Genomic DNA, 24,531 nt, shown 5'->3' with positions numbered 1-24,531 from the left:
TCACAAGACACAGAGCCGCATTTCCCAGTCAGGCAGAATTGTATATGTTTGATTTATTGTAAGTGCAGTGGTTTGCACCGATTGTTTTCCTCAGGTACCAATTGGGGCTTTAGATAGCCGCATTTCCCAGTCAGGCAGAATTGTAAATGTTTGATTTATTGTAAGTACAGTGGTTTGCACTGATTGTTTTCCTCAGGTACCAACTGGGGCTTTAGAGGGAAGGGAATAAACGAAGTATAGTCAAGCTAAGAAGACAAAACAAAAATGGCCCTGCTGTTTGAAGAACGATGGCCATGTAGGCCAAAGTGAGTCTGAAAGTTCATCAGGTAAACTCTGTAGAGTCTATTCAAACTTAAGTTAAAATTCTACTCTCTCTTGCGTTAAGCATCTTTCTGCATAGAAAGATGTCTGCAAAGGATAAGTCAACTTGAAACTGGTGGCTTCCAAAGTGGATTAAGATTACAATATTACTGCTATAATACATGGGCTATTTGGTAGGATCTAATACAAAAAAATGCTAATTCTTGAATGGGCTAGAAGCAAGCACTTCTTTTAAAGTTATATCTGATCAAACCCCAGTTACTTTAGTAATGCAACAGCTTCTACTAATTACTAGTCTTTTTCCTGTACAAACTCGTGATAGCTTTGTGCATGTTGCACCATGAAATAGTGAGACTATGTTTAAATGTTTATGTTTTGACATTTTAATGTCAAAACTTTTTTAGGCCACAGACACTTTATTTTGACAGCGCCACATCTCCTCACGGGGAGATGAAAGCTGTGTGTGCCATAGGAAGGAGCACGGGGCTTAAAGTGCCAACACTGTTGTGTCCCCACAGCACATTTGTTTTGGCAGTACACCAACAGCACCACGTCTTCTGAAGGTTTGTGTCATTTAGAGGGGAGGTTTTTATTCAGGCGACAGGACAACTAGGGTTTCTGTCTTCCATGATTTTGTGCAAAGATGTCTCGATTAATGGTAACTTGTCTCACCATAACCCAGCCCTGTCCTGACAAATGATTTATCCAAACCTTTACTCGTGCAAACCCTCTTTATGGAAACATCTTCCAAATGATGGCAGTGCTGCTGACCACTTACAACTACACAAACAAAACTCACAAAAGGCCTCCATGGAAACATGCACACATTTTTAAGTAATGAGGTATTCTACATTTCACTTACAGTGTTACCCCTATAGCTTCCCAGAAATGCATTGAAACCAGTCTGATTCAAATCCTTGAGCTGACTCTGTTGAGCACTCATTGTAAAAATAGGCTGGGAGACAAAAGAACACACAGTTGTCACATTTACTTCACATCAACTGCTACACACACAGTACAGCATCCTGTGCATCACAGTCCAAGACAATTATGGCACTCAATTCAACAGGAGAAGGTTACGATCTTATTCCACTGAGAAGCAAGCTACCTCCAATTATCTTATATTTACCATGTGGACCTGTAGGCAGTTATCTGAGTGTACCTGATGTAGGATAATTTATTCAGATTCCACTGCCAGTAGGTTCTGTTTTGTAACTTGCAAATGAAGACAATGTTTTACATCAGTGATAAACTGACGTGGTTTTAAACCCAAAAGGATCATTTGTGGGAGCTTGCCCAATCTCTTGCACGAGACAGGAGAGTTCAATTCAATGAAGGGAATAAGAAATAGCACAAGGAAATACAGTGTAAAAACAGAGTTTGCTTTTAGTCTTTCTTCTTTTTTACCTGATAACCTCCTAGAGTTATTGTGATTGATACATCTAGAGGCTTGTTGGTGATGCCTGCAACAGATTTGATTAAAGACATGAAGAGCAGTGGGAACCAGACAATACAAATCAGCAAGACGATAATCATGCCACCCATTCCATACTTCACAACTTTCTTTTTCTTCTGGCCTCTTGGTTGGGGATATCTCTGCAAAAGCAAACAGCAACATGGTAATGTCTCTTCTACCAGAGGTACACTTGGTATGATTTGATGGGTGAATATGTAACGACCTCAAGGCTTCCCATCTTCTATGGTAATTTGCTACCCATTGTCAGGCCACTTATTTTGAGATTTTTAGCCAAACCTGCACAGACACTGAATTTCTGGTGACAACAGAGAAAAGTGCCAAATGAACCCATGTCAAGTGTGTGTCTGGTGTGAAAAATATTGTAAAACTGTGGTTTTGATTCTTCACAACCATAAAGAAGGGAAAAACTGTGTAGGGTAATTTGAAATTTTTGTCTGAATGATTGATTCTTCACAACCATAAAGAAGGGAAGTAGGGTGTAGGGTAATTTGAAATTTTTGTCTGAATGAGTGCAAGCATGAACTCACAAACATAAAATAAAGAAGGGAAAAACTGTGTAGGGTAATTTGAAATTTTTGTCTGAATGAGTGCAAGCATCACAGGAACGGGTAATTTGAAATTTTTGTCTGAATGAGTGCAAGCATGAACTCACAGGAACCAAACATAAAATAATAGCAGCAACAGTGATACAATTTGTTCAAAAAACTGATACACTTTCTTGTATTTGCCCTTCCAAAAAGTTTTATCTCAAAGCTCCTTAAGGCAGAATTCCTCTCATAGAGCTTGAAATGCTGCAAACTGTATTTTAGGGAAAAAAAAATATTGTTTGCCAGCAACTGACATGCACCATCAGTAGGATTGTCCGATATTGCACTACCTCCACATTCATTTCACACCTCACATACAGTATTTCTAAAAGTTGTTCACAGGCTTGATCCAATCTGTTTCTAGTGAATCCCGCACCAACTGCATTTAAATAATGTTTAAATTTTTGTTGCTGTTCCTTAAGTCTTGACACTGCTGATGTAACATTCCTCCCTTTCTTAGCTTCTAAGACCAAAAGTGACTTTGCTTTTATCCTTCTCTTTTCAAATCAGATCACACAGCACGTCTGTTCTGCCTTGTCCATAATTCCCGCCCTCTGTTATTGGCCTCATGGTTGAATACTTTAATAGCTTCACCATCCTGTAAAATGCCTTAACATCACGGTAATTTATTTTGGTGTATTCTCTTACAGGATTTAACTCCGCACAGTGTTTTAGGATCCTGTCTTTCATGCACTGCATACTGCATGCGCAAAATAAAGGTGCATTGTATTGCACTGCACCTCAAACACATGCCAGGAATCTGGCTTTCAGGAAATTGTTCTTGCTTTACAACATGAATCCATAAAGCCCTAGGAGAATATTAAATTTGTAATACAATGCTATATTTAAAACAAATTAGTTACTTTTCAAAAGCAGTGTATCAAGTCATTTGTCTTGCACTACAGAATACTGTTTTCATTAAAATATCGTATCAAGATCACCAGGGGTATATTACTTGTCTGTATGAGATTAGTTCAGGCACCTTCAATGATGTTACAGAACAGCTTAGAGAGCCTCTAGCAGTCAAAGTACTTAGGCATACCACTCAATGTGAGAGAGAGACAGGGAGAATCAAAGTACCTTGAACAACACTCATAAAGTCATGGGTAGTTATTTTGCTACATGGCACTAGCAGACACATGCTAGCTTAGATGTGGAAATCTTCCCACGTCAGATCTACGCTACATATGATGAAGAGTGATCCTGTTGTAGCGTAAAAAAATGCAGGGAGATGGACAGTCAAAGTAGAACTGGATTATTATTTCTCTGACTCCTGAAGCCTCTCATGACAATCCATTCACGGCAGAAATCGAAGTCATACAGAAAAAGCCCATATACAAGATTTGTGTGCACTTCAGCTCTGAGTTAATCTAAGTGACATACTTGGAAAGTAATTGCCATTAAGAGACAGGATTATAATAAAAGTAGAAATACGTCAGTAACACTTAAAAATACAGCCATTTCATTGCAGATGTACAATTTCTGAGTGGTTGGGTCACTCTTAAAAGAATGCTTAATTTCTTTTTCAAATTGGCAAAATAAGCAAGCATATGGTTGCAATCTTTATAGCGGTTATAAGGAATCCAGAATTTGCAAGTTTAATTTGAACCGAAGCTTAAATGATTTAAAGAGGCTGAAATTTCAGTCAGACAAATGGTGGGTTTATCTGGCCTGCAGTTCAGTTCTGGATGTGCGGGGACTCTTCCGAGATAAAGGAGCCAGCTGCGTTCCCTCTGCGGTTACATGAACCTGGTGTCCTTGGGACCTACACCGTGGAGGCACAAACTTTTCCTTCTACTGACCTTTCTCTTCACCTACAGTTTCCCTGCTACTGTGGGTTACTCATTTAGTTGTTATGGACAAAGTGAGCCTGTGTGAATACCAGGACTTTCAACCTCAGCCTTGAAATTCAGGCATGCAATTAAGCTAGTGGGCACATGCTTGTGGAGTTCACGTTAATGGTGGAAAAATCAGCTAGGCACAAAAGAGAAGCCATTTGAAATTTCACTTGTGGTGACTGCCAACTAACATGAAGTACCCAATAGTCTGAATATTTCTGAACATGAGCACCAAGTGTATCTTCTAACAAACTGTCTTTATGGTGGATTTCCCAATTATTTAGGGACTCGTGATTATTTCTCTTCATTTCTGCATGGGGGAGAGGAGGCCTGGATCACTCATATGGGGCTTCCTTACTTTTTCTGACTCTCGCCAACACTTCAGGATGAATATATGAGCATAGATATCTTCAACACAGATCCAACTGGAAAGACTGAGAGTGGTATCAGTCCAAACCCAGTCCATTACTGCTCTCAGCTCGGTCAAAAACGGAACCAGGCGGAACCTGAAGGGAGACCACAGCAGATAACTCATCAGAAATGGGGGGATCACATTAAATGAGCACAGTAAGTGTATATATGACAAGAGGAAGAATTAAGCCAATGTTAAAGGACAGTTTAATGGGAGATTTTGCAAACACAAATACGATCATAACCTGAGATTGCACGGCTAGTACTGATGTTTTGGGGGTGGTATCTTTTGCCATAGCTCATGTTCCTCTAGATCTCCTTGTCAGGCCATAAACACGCTTTTGCATCACTATGCCCAGTAATTGTGATTGAGCCACTGATGGAATGTACAAGAGATGCTTTCTTGTATCCCCAAATTCCTCTGACCTAGGAGCGGAGTAGAGGAACATCCTTTCCACAGGATGGTGGGAATTTGTTTTATACCTCCTTACACAAAGTGGTGCACGGCTTTTTTGCAGTAGGTGGGCAGTCCTCAGCTGCATACGGAATTGGGCGTTATGACTCAGGATTAAGCAGCAGCAGAAGGTGGGCTAACAGGAAACCAACATGCATATAGCAGCTGTTCAAAGTGCATCATTCCCTTTACTAGTCCCACACTTTTCTGCTTGGCCAGGTCACAAAGACTATTTCGTGTGAAGAAAGCTTTCTTCTGTAACTTTTCCTACTGGAATACAACAAGCCCATACTGAAAATATTGGGAAAAGGGTGAAATTATTCCAGCTTTTCTGTGAAATATGTGTATGCTTTGAACTGGCTTAATCACAATATCATGGTAACAGCGTAAGTGGAGGGTGGGGTATGCCTTCTTAACACCGCCTTTCACTCTGAGGTGACGCTGTGCCTGTTACTTGCACTAACGCTCCTAACTCCTGAAGAGTTTCAAATGTGCAGCACTTCTCAAAAGATACACAAAGGAAACATTTTTTGATGCATAGCTCTTATTTCTCATGTGTATTGTCTTTCACTTTATTCTTCTCACCTGCTGAGATAGAGCCTGTAGACCTGCTCCAAAGATCTCTTTGGGATTTGATGCCTTACTACTTTTTGGGACTGCAGAGCAAATAACATTACCTGTTTTCTAGCCCAATGAGTAGCCCCTGTCTCCATTCACAGAGGTGATTTCCTAGAAGTGTTAAAAATGTGTCTTCATAGGGGCCTGAATGGCTGACTGGTATGTCAGGCTTCTGGATTCAGAGTGGGAGACTGATTTTTCTGAAATTTGCATTCCTGAAATTGATTTTTTTTGTGTACTACAGGGGACATATGGCATATACAGAGTGCGCTGTGCAAAATTTACTGTCTCATTTCCAGCAGCCTGTGAAGAGAAATCATGAATAACCCCAGCACCTCATGATAACAGATCCTTATTTCACAAAAGAAAGGAGGCGGGCAGTAGGTCTAGACTTACCCTTGAAATAAGAACAGGTTGACATAGTTATAACTTTTTGTGAGGAAGTTGCCAAGAACACGAGTTGGGTATCCGCAGCGTATCTGATATGCTGATAAGCCAAAATAAACACATTTCACAAAATACCAGAGCTGGGCAACTGTGTTCTGGCTAAATTTCCTGTAATGGAAAAGACAGATAAAGGAAAATGATGAGCTTTGTATCTGTGTATGACTAAATTAGCTTGAAATGTTTTGTGCTCCTGGCAGTTTCCCTTTCCTGAGATCCTGTGAAAAGCCCTTGGTTTCTGACCCAACTGCAGGGTTAAAACAGTATTTGAAAGACGCTGGATGAGAAAGTCTATAAACAGCATCTGTTGTCACCTCGGGGTCACTGGGGAGAGACTAGGAATAGGCTTCCCAAAGAGTGAGAGCTATGGGGCAGTGCCCTCTCCCTCCGGATGCTAGAGGTGCCTTGCTGCCCAGCACAGGCCAGTCTGCCCTCAGCCCCCACGATGGCACATCCCTCTGTGAGCCCTGGGTAGACACTCCTCCTCTTGGCTTTTCAGAAGGCTGACATCTGGACTGAATCTAGGCAGCTTTAATGGCTATTTGTGTTCAGGGGGGCACCTCCAAGATCATGAACTCATACAGGAATTTAAGTTGGAGTGAACTCTGAAGATCATCTTTTTCACCCTCCCCTGCTCGAATCAGGTCTAATTACACCAAATTGTTCGGGGACCTGTCCAGTTAAGTTTTGAATATCTCTGAAGATGGAGATCCCACAACCTGTCAGGGCAATCTTTTCCAGTGTTCAACTACCGTCATGGTGAAAAGATTTTTCATCATATCTAACTGGAATTTCCCTTTTTTCCAACTTGTGGCCTCTTGTCCTATCTGAAAAGAACTTAGCTTCTTCTCAACGCCTCCTTAATAGGTAGCTGAAGACAGCTCTTCACTTTCTCTTCTCCAGACTGAACTAACCCTGTTCCCTCAACCTCTGCTCACATGTCATGGGCTCCATCCCCCTGACCATCTTGGAGAACATGTGCAACTTTTGACTGCAGTTCAATAGCACGGTGGAACTGCAGGAGATGCCTCATGACGGACAGGATTTGTGAGCCAGAACATGATCCAATATTTTCAATTACATTCCACAAAACTATTTTCATTAAGAAATTTGCAGGGCTTCTAGGAATCAGCCTGACTTAGAAGAAATACAGGAGGTTTCAGATGCAGTTTTGAGATTAACAACTTGATATAAATTTCATAAAAGCACAGGAAAAGTCAAAACGCTTTTATTGCCTTTCAAGTGACCAAATCAAGCCAAAAGTTTCATATCAATTCTCAATGCACAGTAGATCGGAGATCCACTTGAAAAATGCTTTTTTTTTTTTCAAATTGGGGCGCAATTACTACTGCACTGAGGAAAAATAAAACTTCTGGTTTTGAGAGGAAATGAGACCTTTCAGTCTTTCTTTACACGATGCACCTATTCTGTTTTTTCCCAGTAAAATAACTTGACTGTTAACAAAGTGTAATGTGGCCAGGTGCCACACAATTTCCCTGTATAGTCAATGGAGTGAGGTAAATACTTCAAGGCAATTTAAAGTCCTAAGTTAGAGGGGAGTTAGCCAAGCACTAGAGAGGGAACCTTAACACCTCTGCAGTGCAGACTGAGGTGATAACTGCCTTGAGCCATGCAATGAGAAATGTTAGATTTGGGGGTGAACCTGACCAGGCATGTGATACAAGATTTCACGCGGCAGGTGACCACGCGGCATACAGAAGAAATGTTAGATTTGGGGGTGAACCTGACCAGGCATGTGATACAAGATTTCACGCGGCAGGTGACCACCTCCATATTGTCTCCAGAGCCATGTGGCAGGAGCAGGGGAGGAGAACTTTTGCTCTTCAGAAGAGACTTGGGTTTTAGACATTCCTCAGTCTAAAGCGATTTAAATCCACAGTTCATCCACTCCAGGAAAGTACTAAATTGTAAGTTACTCTGAGAGAGACATTTTCTACTCGCTCTTCTAAACCAGCGTGCAGCAGTCTTGGGAGTAGGGAACCGAATCAGAGGCCAACATTGCCTCAGCTGAGGGCTCTAATCACTCAATTACAGGCAAGTTGTCTTTCACCTGCTTGCATTTTGGCCTAAATTGAGAATATTTCTGTACATACTTATGTAATTAATTCTTCCTCAAACTTATGTTGGCCACAGTTATTGCTGTGGAAAGGCACTTCAACATTCTGCTTAGAAATGAGACCAAGAAGAAACCTGTTCATGATTCCAAAGCTTAGCTATAACCATCTCGAATTTAAATACAAACAACTTGGTAGAGCATCAGTATTCAACCCACATTGTCTGATTATAAGGGTTATACCTTTCTGTCACTCCAGGCAAGATAAAGAACATCCAGAAATGTATTCCGAAAACAAGGATGACCTGGAAGATGACCTTTCCCATGACAGTCTTTTTGAGGTACAGTGCTCGATCTACCACCATGGTACCAAACTGAATGAGCACCATCACCAAAAATGCCTCCGGGACCTGGTCCTCTGATAATGAAGAGGTGATATCTGCTGCTGCAGAGTGTTTCTGAAAAGGAAAATGTAACAGAGTGGTCGAGGAAGGAGGACACTCACATGATACTTAGCATCTACAGCATGTAAATCCTACTGAAGATAGATGCCTCTGTGACATACCCCAAAAGCCCAAAATCCAAACACAATGATAATGAAGTCCACTGTATCTGCGAGGAACATCAGCACATACACATCAGTCACCGCACTATAGTCTGGATGAATAAGATTGTAGAAAAACTGTCTGATGGGCACATACACCTGGAGAGTCCTAAAACAACATAGACAGCAATGTGATTTAACAACACTGTAACTTGCACTGAAGAAAAGAATGGCTGGGTGTGATATGATTAATGTTTCTAAAGATATCTAAGATCTACTCTGACAGCCTTCACAGGGCTTCACAGACACCAGTCCCTTGTTCTGATTGCTTCTAAACCACTGTATTAGCATTTATTCAGTAGAAATATACATAGCCAACCAAGTTCACACAGGATATTTAGCTTTTTTATCAGGCAGACGCTATTTGAACAACTGCTGATTTGTCTGATGTTCAGCTAGTGGGACTTAGAGCGAAAGCATCTGCATACAATGAACTGTATATGTACCTATTCGTCCCCTTGAATTAACGGAAGTAGTAACCTGCTCTCTTTAAAATGCTGTTTCACTGCTTTACTGTTTGGAACCGCCCCCCAAACCCACACAGCTCCTCACATTGCTCACTTTTTAATTGTAAAGGCCTTGGCTTTGATCATTTGTTCTCGAAACTTTTCCATAAGAAGCTCTTTTCTGGATTTTTGCTTGATGCTTAACACACTGCTTCCTTTCTGACTGCTGTTTCGTGTGCTGGTACTTCCTGAAAAAAAAGGGAGGGAAAGAGAAGCTAATTCAAAATCAAAGTTTAAATACAAAAACTAGAAAGTAATAAATCTCGAGACTTCCATCCCATATACGAGTCCTACATTTGAAAGAAGCTTTGAAATGAATTCTTATGCTTTTTTTCCAGTATGATAAAATCTTGATAGCATCCAGTAAAGGTTTAATCGCTGGCAGATCAAAACTTGATGAATAACTATAAAAAGAGAAGACTAGAAATAAAGGCAAGTATTTGATTGATCCGACTCAGCCATCTCAATTGGTAATATATACATTCAGGATAGAGTAAGCCCATCCTTTTTACAAGATGGGATAGGTAATCTGCTTCAATATACCTAATCAAAACTTTTTCTCACTTCAAGTATCATCAAATGTAGATATGAAAAATACATATGCTTTGCATTCCCTCTAGCTGGAGATTATGCTGAACCAGAAATTCTGGATCTGGGCCACACTGAGCATTCCTTTCCCAGCTTTTGGATAATGTCATTTTAAAAACATAGTGAATCATGAAGTATGGCTCTCCATTTGAACTTTAAGAAGGCTTGGAGTGTGTTCAAACATGAAGATACTTTGGTTCATATCCTATTTCCTCACTGAGGAGCAGCAGCATTCAGTAGCCTCTGGGATCTCCACAGCAACTGGCACAAGGTTTCAGCAGGATGATCCTATGGGAAATGAATGTTTGCTCTTCAAATACCAGAAATGCCATGACATTTACCTCTCTTAGATCTGTGTGAGGAGAAGCTGGACCTGTGTGAAAGCTGTGATATGCTGCTAGAGCTCTTCCTCCTGATGGCAGTCTGTTGCTCAGGGAAGTGGACATGGATGGACTCCACTGATGCCGCAAGATTGACAGATTTCAAAGAGGCAGAAGAATCTCTCCTGCCTCCTGTCAGAGAGAGCTCATCATCAGTATCCTCTTTATTACTGGAGCTGTCCCCTTTCTCATCTTCATCCCATAATCCATGGCACTAGTGGAAAAAGAAGAAGAGAGCATTTCAACCTTGTATTTCTGTCACAGTATTTATCACAGGCATTGCTAAGCTCAGTCATGTGTTCACAAGGGGGAAGACAAATTCATTGTTTTGGGATATCACAGAATCATAGAATCACTTAGGTTGGAAAAGATCTTTAAGATCATCAAGTCCAACTGTAAACCTAGCACTGCCAAGTCCACCACTAAACCATGTCCCTAAGTGCCACATCTACATGTCTTTTAAATACCTCCAGGGATGGTGACTCAACCACTTCCCTGGGCAGCCTGGTCCAATGCTTGACAACCCTTTCAGTGAAGAAATTTTTCCTAATATCCAAATGAGTGACTTCCCTATATGGATTGAGTGACTAAAAAATTAAAACTAAAAACTAAATATAAAATAAGAAACTACGTGAACTGAGATTACCTTTAAAATGGATCTGTGGAAGAATAAAGCAAGGAGCTGAACAAGATCATAGTGCACGTAACCCTCTTTCTTCTCAATGCCAATAATATTGGGTGGATGGTAAGGTTTATCTTTTGTGTAATCCACATATTTATTCCAAGGAAAGAAGCCAAACTGGAAGAAGTACTTGATGACAATGGCCACCTGTTCAGAAACACAAGACACTTGGGATGTTTTATAAGCATGGCAGATATAATAGCCTGGTGACATTAAGAGGGGAGAAATATGACTACTTTGTCAGTTTTATGAGAAGATAAACAAGTATATTCATTGCTACAGAGGAACAACAGTTCACATTTCCTCAGTAATAAAGTCAATCAACATTTGCCAACAGATGATGCTCAGTGGTACCTGAGATACCACAAGCAGTGTATACTGTCTCTTGATTACCAATTATATAGTAGCTGTTTGCAAATGGTCTGTTCTTGTGATAACTGCTTTACAGGCCAGGAAGGATATTGCTCATTGCAATGAAGAAAAACACATACAAGACCTTTTCATACCACAGAAATTGCTGAGGACTTCAGCAAATATTTATATTAATATGAAGGGCCAAAGGCCCCTGATCCTAGAGGTCAAAACCAGAAAAGAGACCATGCAAAGCTTACAACTTAACTTTTCTGTGTTAGACGTGGGGTTGCAAAAACAGCAGCATACCTCAGTGTAGACAATGGCTGTCATCCAGAAACGTTTGCTTGGCCGAGGAACAGACAGCATGGCCCAAAGGAATATAAGGATGGGAAGCACCAGGGTTATCATGGAGGCAGAGACCATGTGGTTAAGGATGATCACAAAATAGCACACCATTTCTGACCGGGCCACCAGCGTATTGTACAGGGCATAAATAAGAAGCAAGACTCGAGGCTGACCCACATAGAACTTCTCTGACTCCTCCAGCTCGTCATCATGAAACATCCTGTGAGGAGCAGAGCACCGTAAATGAAATGAAAATTAATTTCACAAGAGATGCTTTTTAAATTGCTACTATTTTTCCTTTTGAAAAAGTATAAAATTCTGCTGCTGAGTTCAATGGAAAAAAAAACCAGATAGGATTTGGTATTATAATCAAATAGCCTTATTCTAAGCTCAGAAAAAAAGAATTTCAGGCAAAATAACTAGAAGCACTGTTCTGCTGTTTTTTAATTTACCCAGAGAGTTGGTCTGGCCCAAGAACTTCTACAAGCACCGCTTTCCTACAGTTGCCCAACCAACATATCTCATGTAAATCACACCATGCTGGTGTGGCCCTGTCTGGATTCATAGCTGATTTATCAACACAGATGGGAATTTGGAGAAACTCCAGAGGGCCATCAGGAGACATACGTTATGAATAGTCCTGTGACATAAGATCAGAACATAATAAATGCCCTTGAGCATTAGATGTGTCCAATCTTCTCCCCTTTACCTAACTCAAATAAATACAAAAGGCAGCAAGAAATCATTATATGACTTTCACATACGTTCACAATTCTCTTTGCTTTTCATAAAGAGTGCCCTGGCCCGAGAAGAGATCTCACTGAAAAGCAAAAAGGACTATGGAAAACGGGAAAAAAAGACACTGCATCTACAAAGTCAGATCTACACAGCCTCTCTCTCTCCAGATGTAGTCAGGCTGAAAGGCATTTCTATGATTTAAGATTTTGTCCATGCATTCCGGGAAGCTCTCCCCTAGCTGAGTCAGGCCGGGAAGCAGAGAAAGAGCAGCAGCGGTACCATCCCCACCTCAATGCTGTTTGTGCTACTGAGCACAGCGTCTGAGGGGCAAAGAGGGGAGCATCCTACCCCTTATGAAAGTACTTAGCAAGGTGTTCTCTCTACATAGCCCTCAGCTCCTACTGGCTTAAACAAAAACTCTGCCAAAGGTCCGTTTCCCTTATAGTAATCCAAAATAATTAAAACAGAAACGTTTTCCCAGATAGCCCTGGAGGAAACTTATTTGAAATCACAGCTGCCTGGAGAAGAGAAGCCCTCTCCACAAGGAATATTTAGAAAAGCCCTTGACCCCATGACAATTGCAGCACAGAAATCCGATGCTAATTGGAACAATTAGCTATGGTATCTGGGGAGAAAGCAGAGATTCTTTCCAACATGAATTTGAATAATTTTAGAAATCTGTAATTAGAATAACTGCACAGGAAATGAGCTTCTTCCCTTAAATCAAACGTAGCGCAAGGTCTGTATCAGAAACTGTAGTCTAGTTCTGAGGCAAAAAAAACAAAGTAATGACAAAACTTCACAGACTGGGACCAACAATTTTTCCCCGACAAAGGTCCTTACTTGTTCAGAAGCAGCTCACTAGCCGTTAGCTCGTGTGTCAATGGAGGGAGAATCGTATCATTTAGTTTGTCCGTCCGACTGTCGTCTGGGCTCACCATCATGAGGCTCTTACCAGCTGAGTCATCTGGGGAGCCAAAGGGAAGGTGTTCTAAGCTGACAGCTTTGCTATAGGAAGGTGGAGCTTCTGCATTGCTATCCACAGTGGAGTACAATGGCACATCGGTATCAGGAGTATACACAGCTCCTTCTGAACCCAGGCTATAATCTTCCACCTCCTCTTCCTCCGGCCTTGATGCAGAATGACCTCCTTCCTCTTCATGCTCCCCTTCGACCTCCTCAATGGTTTCTGTCGTCCCCTGACGAGAATAGAGCATGGTGACCTGTGTAGGTTCACTGTTGGGGATGGACGAAGAGAGAGAGTTGAGGCTTACAAGGCTCACCACCAAGCGAAGTTTGTTAATTGTACCTTTATGCAGACAGCTCAGCAACCCCATTGCATTCCCAGGCCTTCAAAGTTCATATAATCTGGTAGAAAATATATTATCATGATCTCCTCTTACACAGATGGACCATCTGGGTCCATCTGCCCCCTGAACGATGTCCCAGTGAACTCACAGTGGTTCACTATCTTTTCACACCAGCAAAGGTCATATTAACATCATCATCAAGAGAAACTACACCAACTTTCTGAAAGTAGTTCAAACACTTTCTGACCAGAATCAGGACTTGCTATTACATCTACTTAAAGCATGCTCCATGGTGAATGATAGGCAGCCATGAGGTTCCTTCTAAACATGGCGCTTTTAACAACCACCGTACAGGTGCTGTATACAACTGGAACATGAGCTGAACACGCACATCAACTCTGATTCCAAATAAAAGAACAAGTACATTGCTAACATGGAGAAATACAATCCAGATTACGAAACTGTTCCAGTAACAGGGAATCTTGCTTACCTTTAGATTGCCCTATGTTCTTCAATACAGTCTTCAGTTTTACCTTACCTGCCTGCTTTTCTTCTGTATGCAACTATTTTCTTTTTCAACTGTTCTCTGTTCAGTTCTCTGCTTGTTCACCTTGTTTATTCTCAGCTCTGCTTGTCCATAATCACTTTCTCTCTTAATGCTCTGTGCTCTGCAACAGTCTCAGCTGATGTAAATTCATGCAGCTTGATGACTCCAGATGGGAATCTGGACACCGTAATTTTAAAAATATTTTCTTGGCTTTGCTTTCATCCTTTTCATCCCTCACAAGTATTTTTTCACCTCTCCCCTCGAACATCACTCTTTCTCTTTTTAGTCTCCATTCCAGTCCTTCTCCATAGGTTAGACAATAGGCATCAACTCAGTGTGTTTTGTTGGCTGCATGTTCTTGTATCTCAACAGAGACAAAAACAGATTTCACACAGCTTCTATGATATGAATGGGGCCATGTTTTTGCCTAAAGTATAACCTTTTAAAGAAAACTGGCACTGGCAAAGCCAGCTGGCACTACCATCTCCTGCCAAAATTAAAAATTAAGTTCCATCTCTTTCTCTTTTACACTGCTTCCAAACTTATTGTGGCTATTAGATCACTGAATGGGGCCATGTTTTTGCCTAAAGTATAACCTTTTAAAGAAAACTGGCACTGGCAAAGCCAGCTGGCACTACCACCTCCTGCCAAAATTAAAAATTAAGTTCCATCTCTTTCTCTTTTACACTGCTTCCAAACTTATTGTGGCTACGTTAGATCACTTTAATTCTAGCACACTTTTAATTAAAACGCGTAACACTATTATTAGGATGTGTGTTTTGATGATTCACGGTAGCCCTCATCCTGGTTAAAATGCACAAAACCATAAAATCCCATCATTTCAAAACTGATCAACACCAAAAATCTGTAAAACACTTTAAAAAGAATGCTGAAAAAGAATGATCTAATATGCCATACAATTTCATATTTATAGTATTTATAATACTAGCTGAAACACTGTTTCCCAACGGCATACAAACCCTTGTTTTTTACCTGCTAAAAAGTGGGTGAATGGCTCTGAACAGTTCTCTCTTGCACTGGATATTAATATTATTCACTATCTTTTCATAGCTATTTTTCCTTTCTTAATTCCAACACCTCACAGACTGTAAATCAATGGTAAAGTAATCAAAACATATTTAGCAATCTTTCCTATATGGGGAAAACTAAAAATTGAAAGAGCAGGGCCAGTGTTTGCCTATCTTAGTTTCTAAAACTAGACATCTAAGTCCATATTTAGGATAACTGATTAGCTGAGAAACTTCACTTCCAGCTTCCAATTTTAATAAGAACAACCATCAGCTCAGTAACTCTGAAAATCAGACTCTTTTTTAGCTGAATAAATACAGACTTTAGCCTGGTTTTAGACAGCCAGTGTAATGTAATGGGACAACTTTTAAAAATATATGAATTAAGGATGAAAAACAAAGCAACAACAAAAAAAAAACAGAATAAGAAGTGAAACAGCAAATGAGTCCTAGATTATGACCCTGACTTTGAACCTCAGAATCGTGCCACAACACAGAAGGGAGTAAAGCTTCCATTAACCATGCAAACCACTCTGTACACCACATATCTGCAAACGCAAACTTACGTACACTGCAGTAAGTATAATGGTATGGGTAAATGAGTGAACAAAGCATGCATGAGTTAAGCACCTTGACACTATACTGCCACTGTCAGCTGAGGAGGAGGACATATCCATGCTCTGCATTTTACGAAGCCTAGGTCGAGCGCGCTCACTTGTTTTAGGAACAGTGTCTGGTCCATCTAAATCATCAAGGGTTGACTGCCTTGAGAACAGCATGGTTGCTTCAGTGTAGCAGCTAGCAGCGCAAACAGTTATAAAGACAGAGTTAAATACAAATGATATTACTATACACATGGTTCAGTAAACAAATATGCTCGCCATGCAGCAAAACACTGACACAGAGAAAAAAGGTTCAGAGAGAAGATAAGGATTTGTTCAGAGTCACCATGTAAACACACTTCTACACACAGATTGCTCATGGTCATATTCATATAGGGGCTATAGAAGGCTAACAACCATCTATTCACTGTTCAAAGAGCTATGAAACCAACACAATGCTCTACATGCTTTCCAGGGACACCAACTTACATATGTGAGGAGGTTTTATTTTCTTTGTTTCCCCATGAAATTTCCAAATGCCACAAAAATGTTTTGGGAAGTGACCTCCTCTGTACAAATTCTATTTTATTAATGATATACTGTGCTGAACCTTTTTACACAGGTACAAGCCAATTTCCTACAAGAGCCCTTAAAACTGAATAAGCTCATATTCCACAAATAGAAAAATAGCTGTCAGACATTGGCTAATCCTCTTTCCGAACCAAAGAGCCAAATCGGATATGTTACTTAGCCAGTAGATGCATGCCAAATATAACCTGCTCTGCATGGGATGGCTTTTATTTTGATATTTAGTAGTAAGCCGTGATGATTCTTTCCAGAAGATTTCATTTATTTCAATCACAGCTTAAAAACTATTTCAAAATTGGCAACATGCACATCTTGAAAGAAAGAACAGATATAATAAACCCTTATCTCCTTTCACTTATCAAATACAACAGGACACCAGAGACATACACCATACATTGAGCATTTATGTGTTACTGGAGAAAAGAAGAACTGGATGAGTTATGAGAAAGAAAGTACATAATTAAATACAAGCATATAACATAGCAACAGGAAAGAAGCGAATACATTAATGACATATGGTAGGTAAAAGAATTATTTCTCCTGTAAAAATCTTTGAAAAACACAGATGTCTATGAAATAAGTTGAGGGACCTGGTGTTTTAACACATGCAGTGATCTGCCTGAGTCTCTCGGATAGAATGAGAGAAGAAAGGACCCCAAAACGCAGGATCTACACTCTACTTTTCTTCTTTTGAGTCCATCTGTGTTACACCTGAGCAGCGGCAGCAGGGGATTTGCTTCCTTGGCAAGCATTATGTTTGTCCAGGGGCACAGAGGATTGGGAAAGAGGTCAGAAGGGAAGTACAATGGCATTTTCCGTGTTACTTTGGTCTTGCTAGCTTGAAGTGAGGAAAAAAATCTGCTGGCATGACATGACAGTTTGCAACTGTTGCCTTAAGGAAAATGGGGAGGAAAACAGCAAAATACGTGGAGTGAAGAAGCAGTTATTCTGAGTCCTACACTCACTGATGGTCTTTTTTGACAAAATGGGCTGAGACTAAAAGCATACTTTGGTCTTTGAATAGAAGAAAAGTATCACCAAGATACCAAAGGTATTATGAAATACTTTCCTTAAAAACAGTATTAATGGCAGGGGCACCTCTGTCCTGCCAGTTCATTTAGCCAAGACCCTTTACAAGCCACTTCATTATTTCTGTGTGTGTGCAAAGGCACACAAGCATCCTCCAGACAAAACCTGGAGGGCTGTCTGCACGGCGCAGGGTTTTGATGAAGCAGCAAATGCTGCTTCCTATAGGAACAGGAGAGCCACCCTAGAGGCCTGATTCAGCAGCATGGAAATCGTTTGGAGCTCCGTGTTCCTACACCAGGGGGTCATGAGGGAGGAGGCTTCCCTTTGCACATACACCTCTGGAGCATAGCCAGGTTGTTGTACTATCAGTGAGGTTTTGGGGCTAAAATATAGGGAGACGGCAGCAAGTAGACAATCTACTTTTGCAGCTTTCCTTTCTGTCTGTGTGCTACAATGTTATCCACATGTTATTTTACATCTCAAGGGCTGAGTTTATTCTTTGTAAGAGCAACACCTTTTACTAAGGTGTTGAAGTATTTTAAATGCAGACATAGTTCAAAGAAAACCTTCCAAGGGCCTTAAGCAGAGCAGCTGTTGAAATCAAAGTAGCGCATGCCCGTTCATATCTTTTCAATGGAAGAAAGATATGCCAGCTGCCCTCCAAAACACGTAAGTTCTGACCTGGGTCCCAGAAAAATCAAAGGAAAAACATCTATCAATCCCAATAGATAAAAACATTTGCCCAGGCGGAGTCCCCGCAATAATCTGGTTTAAAGCTGTTTTAGATGAAGGATGAATCATCAGAAGAATTATTGACTGAGCAGCTGCTCTGTATCCTTGAATGTCAGGAGATGTGTAAGAGATGACACCTGTAGCACAGTCTGTATATTCTTTATGTACTTTAGGAACATGCTTCCGAACATGGAGGAAATCAGAACACCAATAAGTGGAGAGTCTTACGCTTGGCAAAGCTGATGTTGACTCAGCCATTGACTACCACATAAATTTAATCCAAGCATATCTTCCTGAGTGACTTTTCAAATTTCTGTCCTTGGAGACCTTGAAAAGCATTAGCTTCTTGAAATCATTCAAGGACTAGGTATTTTAAATTGAACGTTCATTAAAAGCCCCGAGTTCAAGCATTTTATATAAAGTTGATCGGGTATCTATTTCAAATGGGGATATATATATAGCAGAGATGTTTTTCTCCTCGGTGAGCAGGAAATTTCTTACTTTATGACTTCCTTTTTGCTAAACAAATTTATCCTTCCCAGACAGTTTATTAGTTTAAGGGGTGACTTGCAAATTTTTCTGGTTTTTTTCTGTCCATGGGCTAGTTACTGACTAGCATTATCTTTATGAACTACTACACTCCCCACGCCTGCAAATAAAGATCCCAAACATTTCCTGTCATTCACGCTCCTAAATCAGACCCAGATCCAGCCCCAAACTGGGACTCTCCTTTCATCCTTTCTCCCGCCTCCCAAGGCAATCATTACTTCTCCAGTATTCCCTGCCTCAAGCCCTATTCTCTCACCTCGTGAGGGAAGCACAGATGACAAGTGGTATCCGTAAACACCCTGACCGCACTTGTACGTTCACTCTTAGAGGAGGGTCAGGGGCTCCCACCTGCAGCTCCTATAAAAGCCTACACACAGGTAGAGTTGGGAATTGAATACGTTATTTGTGATGGACAAAAATTAATACAAATGGAACTGGATACAAAACCTTGGATATCCTGAAATCTGACTTTGGACCTGCGTCTAGCTGCTGTTTCATAATCGTAGGCAAAGCCCCACAAAGGCAGCCAACTGGTTTTAGTAAATTGCCAACCATGTTACTGAAATTCACAAGTTGTTTAACCTAATAAGCAGTTCATCACTCAAATGGAAACAAACAGCAGCAAATGCTCTACCATGGCAGCTCCCGATCCCTTCTGGTGATGCTCCTCAAAGAGCTTGTTAAGGATCAACATCAGTCTCTTCTCCTCCTGGCCCATATGAACTTTGCACTTTGCCTTTACGATTTACGAGAGTATGTATACATAAAGAGAAACCAAACAATTACATTATGAATACCTCATTGCACCTCTAGCTGCTCTACAGAAAAACGACTGATAATAAATGACAGCCCTACTAAAAGGGAAAATCCCACAAAGGATACTCTGCAAAACTCCTTTTAGAGCTTTATCTAGGGTAAGAACAACATCCCTGGATAAGACTTACAAGGGTCAGCCCTGAACTTCACAAGAAATTTACAGTTCCTGCAACTGATAAGGAGGGATGTTCTCTCTGGAAATCCAGTGCTTAGAGCACTGACCGGATACCTACAGTAATTCCTGTCCTGAGTACTGAGGAATATTTATTATTATAATGGAATAGCTGCTGTGCTTCTGCAGCCTTGTGTATTTCCAGACATGCCCGTCTTACTCATGTACCTAATGTCTGCTACAGAATTTTGTGTAGGGCAACCAAAGGAGGATAACCAGGATGCTGGTTAGAAACCCTCTGGCCCTTCCCAGAAGTTTTCCATTGCAATCCTAGATCCATGATCACAGGGATGCTTTAGATTTAATTAGTTCCTTTTACATTTACTGGAAATCATTATGTTGAAATGTAAAATGCCCCCTTCTCTTGTTTGGGCAATTCAAAAAAATCACTCAGTAAATTCACATGACGTTTAAAACATTTCACATTTCTAAAAAAGCTCATAAGCACTTTTGTGATCCCAGGAAGAGACATGCAAGGGTGCCCGAATAAACAGATGGCATTATCATTCAATCAACAGACTCATTTTTGTTTCCTCTAATTACAGGTCATTATTATTATAGCAGATGTGCACAATTTGTAAATACTGTCAGTGCAAGAATATTTGATTGTTCATTACCAGAAAGAGAATTTGAGATTAGAGAAATCAGTCATAATACTGCCTTTGCTATTCCTTTGTCGATAGGTCCTGTGACATCTTCTGGGGAAACGGAGATGACAGTAACACATGTGAAAGATTTAACTTTTTCTGTTGCAAAGCAGCTCCACAGAATCACTGAATTCTCTGAGTTTGAAAAGAGATTTTAAATGTGTAAGTATGCTCAAAGCAGGGTGACAAATGGGTGGTTATTCTGAAAAAAAAAGACATAAGTGGAGCTCAACACTGGATACCATCTCATCAAAGAGGCAGAATTTACACATGAAAATTACAAGATTTGTCTTTCTTTTTTATAATTCATTTTGGAATTGGCTTCCCTTTGCTTCTAGTTAAAGTTCTTGCTAACATGGTTGTATAATAATGATAACTTCTTCTATCTATAGTACACAGTGTGACCAAAAACTATTTAATAAAAGCAGGACTGATATTACTATTCTTTCTTTAGGTGAGACTGAACTTTGTGGAGTTAAATTCTGCCCTGCAGATATCCAAGTGGCTCCAAGTGAGCTGGTAATAGAATTTGGCTTTACATTTTTCTCACGTCATCTGACTCCTGTAAAATTTTGAGACAAAACACAAAGGTGTTGCTTAGTTGGGTAGCTAGCCACCGAGAAAGATTTGCTCAGATTTGGTGTTTTTACTGGAGTGAACCTCTCAAAGGCCAGTACTCACCCTGGGGAGCAATTTGTCAATATTTTGTTGAAGCATAGTACTCACGGGCACTCTCTTACACTTGCTTTTCAGTAACATCAGAAAGGAAGACAAGCCCTGGTTATTTTCAGTCTTCTAACATCTACCCATATGTCATTAGTAAAAGCTAAGCATAATTTATCGTACACAGAAGCTACCGAGTTTGCTGGGAACATCAAGCACAATATGATACTGCCACACTTCAGAGAAGAACAGGAGACAGCAGAATGCAACAGATTATGAAACAGCTGGATTTCCAAAGCCCTCCCTTCTCCCCCTCATATTGGACAATTTCTGCAGTCTCTGAAAAGTCAAGAACACCAGGGACACGGTGGGAACACGCTGCCTCTGTAAGAGAAGGAAGTGAATGTGTGTGCCTGTGTGTGCATGGAGCAGCAGGAGCATGCAGTAGTTTTGGCAAGGGACTTGACGGCATCCGTCTTCAGAAAAGAATGAGGAAGGTGGTTTTCCTGAACTAGTGTGGGTATTTGATCCACAAACTGTGTAGCTCTGCTGGACTGTATCCATAGCAGTTAGGAAATCAGGCTCTTCAGATGATCTTTGCCCTGTGTGTACGAGAGGGGAATTTTGTTCTCTCAAATCCAAAATCTCTCTCAATGCAAAGCCTTTTTTGATTTGTGGGCAACAGACAACAATTTATTTTACAAAGACAAAATATTCACAATGAATGACCGTTCCCCAAACTCCACGCCTGAATTCCTAAAACAGTATCTCACAAGCATCCTCAGCAGGCTCTCATTTCCCATTACTTTTTACAAGATCAGAGGCCCTGTCAATGACTCCTAATTCTAGGGGAAACAGAAAGCAGTGGGGTAGTCATGCAGTGGAAAAGGAGTTAGGCCAACAACTGAGTCCACCACTATAAAGGAATAGTAACATATAGCAGAGTTTTCACTTTTAAAATGGCATGGGTAAAACAAAAAGAGGATTCAACATTGATTAGAAAGTTCATCAATACTTAGACATTATCTAAAATTATGTCTGCTGCATGATCCCTCTATCTTTCACAAAATAAAATTAAATCAATACCTGGAGATACTGTCACGAGAAGCTGCTGAATCTAAACTATCCATTCTTTCAGATGCTTGCAAACCAGAAGCTTGACCAGGATTTTTATCAATTGAGTCCAGTCCTGACTCCTTAGAAAGTTTCATCATGTGGTTCTGGTAATACATATGGATGCTCTCCCGTGTTGGAACGTTTCCCTGTGGAAGACAGTAGAGGTAGAGGTATGTGGCAGGGTGGAGGTGTATTCTTCGAGGAACTGGTTTCTTCTGTCATTTGGCAAGGAACAGATTAAGGACTGTGCAAACAGCTTCCTAGTAAATAATAACCTCCCACTAGTAGTTCCTTTTCAGAGTGCAAGTCAGATTCTGACTTAAATTACCAGGGCATGAAGTGTTGGGTTTTCAAGCAAAACTGGAGCAATACAAGCGGTTTCAGGCTATGTATAGCCAACAAAATTCTGCTGGGTGGACTGCAGATCATTCAGCATGAAAATGAGGTGTGGGCTGGGACCATGACTCAACCTGTACTCCAGCAACTTTTGAGATATCTCTTTTAGATAGCTTCACTGACTCTAAGAACAATCATACATCTTATTAGTGGTCAGTAGCAGTTTTTTTAAACAGGAAAAAAAAGGAAACAGGTCAGGTACAAACTGATCTAGATTTTCATTAGTGTCCCAAAATAAGAATTTATTCATGAAGTATGGATACAGTTGGAAAATCACGAAAAATACACTGAAGATCTTTACTTTCTTTGTGACTTCAAGATCAAGCGAGTTCATGAAAGGATGGTTTTATTAACTGTCAGCCCAGATCTGGGCACAGAATCAAGTCTTTCTGGCTATGATATTGCAATCAGAATTCTAAAGGCATGTCATAAGAATAAAACTGGGAATTTTATAGCCTGTTCTTAGGCAGAAACACTTCCAACTCATTCCACCAGCAGTTGCATTGACTTCAGAAGATACACTGAGAGAGAAGATGATTGCTACTCTTGAACAGTCATTTTTCTGACTTATAATGAAGCCTTATGCAAGGACTTTTTCCAGCTAAAATAATAAAAGTACTCTAAAATACTGCCTGTATTCCCTTTACTAATATTATTAGTTACTAGTATTTCAACTCTGGACCTCTACACTGTCCCAAATCTAAAAATTTTAAAATCTGAAGTTTTGTCAAAAAAAAAAAAAAATCTTAAGAACAAAATCTGAAACTCAGGTTTTTAATTAGGTTTGTTTGTATACAAGCTGTGTTGCTTCTGCAATAATAAATGTTTGTACCGTTATGACAGCCTGCCTCTGAAATTAATGCACATGCTACATTCGACGGTTGGACTCGATGATCTTAGAGGTCTTTTCCAACCTTAATGATTCTATGATTCTATGATTCTAGCTTGACTGCAGGCCTCGGATAAAGGACAAGAGCTGTGACAGCAGAAGTGCCCCACAACTGATGGAGGACTCAATTTCAGGTTCTTCTGTAGCTGGAAGAGAGACCAAAGGAACTTCATACATCAGGTTAACTGTCCCCGACTCCACATCAGACAAAGAAACATGTCACCATGATGGTTGCAGCAAGAACCTCCTTTCTTGGGCAGCAATGACAGGCATGGGACTGCTACAGAGACTTGGGGATGCTGTGGAGGAATTGATGATTCTGATGTTCATGGGTACCAATATTTCACAGAAGAGGAGAGAAAGATCCTAGAAAAAAACCTGAAGTTTAAAGCTATTGACTGGGGGGGAATTCTCTGAAGGGTCCCTAGTACCAGAAGATTTAGGATTGAAACAGGATATACCAGCCTATACAACGACATATGGGCTCTATTGTAATCAAAATAGTATCAGGCTGCTGGCAACATGAAATTGAAATAAATAAATCAATCTATCTGGAACAAAGGATAGGAAAAACTCAATAAAGTTGAGGTGAGAAGTAGCAAAGAACGATCAAAATAAGGTCCCAAATAAGTAATGGCCATAAAAAGGCAGTTAGCCTGGCTTCTGCATAAATGTTAAAACTCTAAAAACTCAGGGGTGGTGAGAAAGAATCATGTGATTTTCAGTGAGGATACTGAAACAGCAGAGACTTCCGAGACCTGGGGCAAAAAGGAGTATCACTACAATGCTGTACTATCACAGTACAAATTTTATAGGAAGGATGGAATGGAAGATAGCTTGAGAAAGAAGTGGTGTGGGTCAAAAAGCATAAATTCTAACAAATTAAGTAAATTCACTGTGCCAGGATTATCACAGAGTCCCTGTGGGTGGACTTGAACCAATTAATATTGAAGAAGTAAAGTATGAAGGCTCAATTTTTGATCATCAAACCAGAAGTGCACTAGTGCCTGTTAAATATTAAGGAAG

The 24,531-nt window shown here is 40.4% G+C and overlaps 1 protein-coding gene across 1 annotated transcript in view; it reads right to left on the bottom strand.

Moving 5' to 3' along the window:
* PIEZO2 (piezo type mechanosensitive ion channel component 2) overlaps positions 1 to 24,531 on the bottom strand; it is a 143,364-nt gene that overhangs the window by 7,768 nt on the left and 111,065 nt on the right. Inside the window, exons 32-44 of the mRNA XM_019473345.1 lie at positions 22,191 to 22,366; positions 15,937 to 16,104; positions 13,265 to 13,657; positions 11,645 to 11,903; positions 10,949 to 11,131; positions 10,264 to 10,516; positions 9,390 to 9,522; positions 8,790 to 8,937; positions 8,468 to 8,682; positions 6,103 to 6,261; positions 4,582 to 4,729; positions 1,729 to 1,917; positions 1,184 to 1,276 (exon numbers count right to left, since the gene is read on the bottom strand). Coding sequence (XP_019328890.1) covers positions 1,184 to 1,276; positions 1,729 to 1,917; positions 4,582 to 4,729; positions 6,103 to 6,261; positions 8,468 to 8,682; positions 8,790 to 8,937; positions 9,390 to 9,522; positions 10,264 to 10,516; positions 10,949 to 11,131; positions 11,645 to 11,903; positions 13,265 to 13,657; positions 15,937 to 16,104; positions 22,191 to 22,366 — 2,517 coding nt within the window. The remainder of the gene's footprint in view (positions 1 to 1,183; positions 1,277 to 1,728; positions 1,918 to 4,581; positions 4,730 to 6,102; positions 6,262 to 8,467; positions 8,683 to 8,789; positions 8,938 to 9,389; positions 9,523 to 10,263; positions 10,517 to 10,948; positions 11,132 to 11,644; positions 11,904 to 13,264; positions 13,658 to 15,936; positions 16,105 to 22,190; positions 22,367 to 24,531) is intronic.

Source organism: Aptenodytes forsteri, unplaced genomic scaffold (genome assembly GCF_000699145.1).
Source record: "Aptenodytes forsteri isolate BGI_AS27 unplaced genomic scaffold, ASM69914v1 Scaffold229, whole genome shotgun sequence".
In the NCBI taxonomy this organism is placed as follows: domain Eukaryota; kingdom Metazoa; phylum Chordata; class Aves; order Sphenisciformes; family Spheniscidae; genus Aptenodytes; species Aptenodytes forsteri.
The sequence above is the reverse complement of the archived record's forward strand: the minus strand, read 5'-3'. Positions and strand labels throughout refer to the sequence as shown.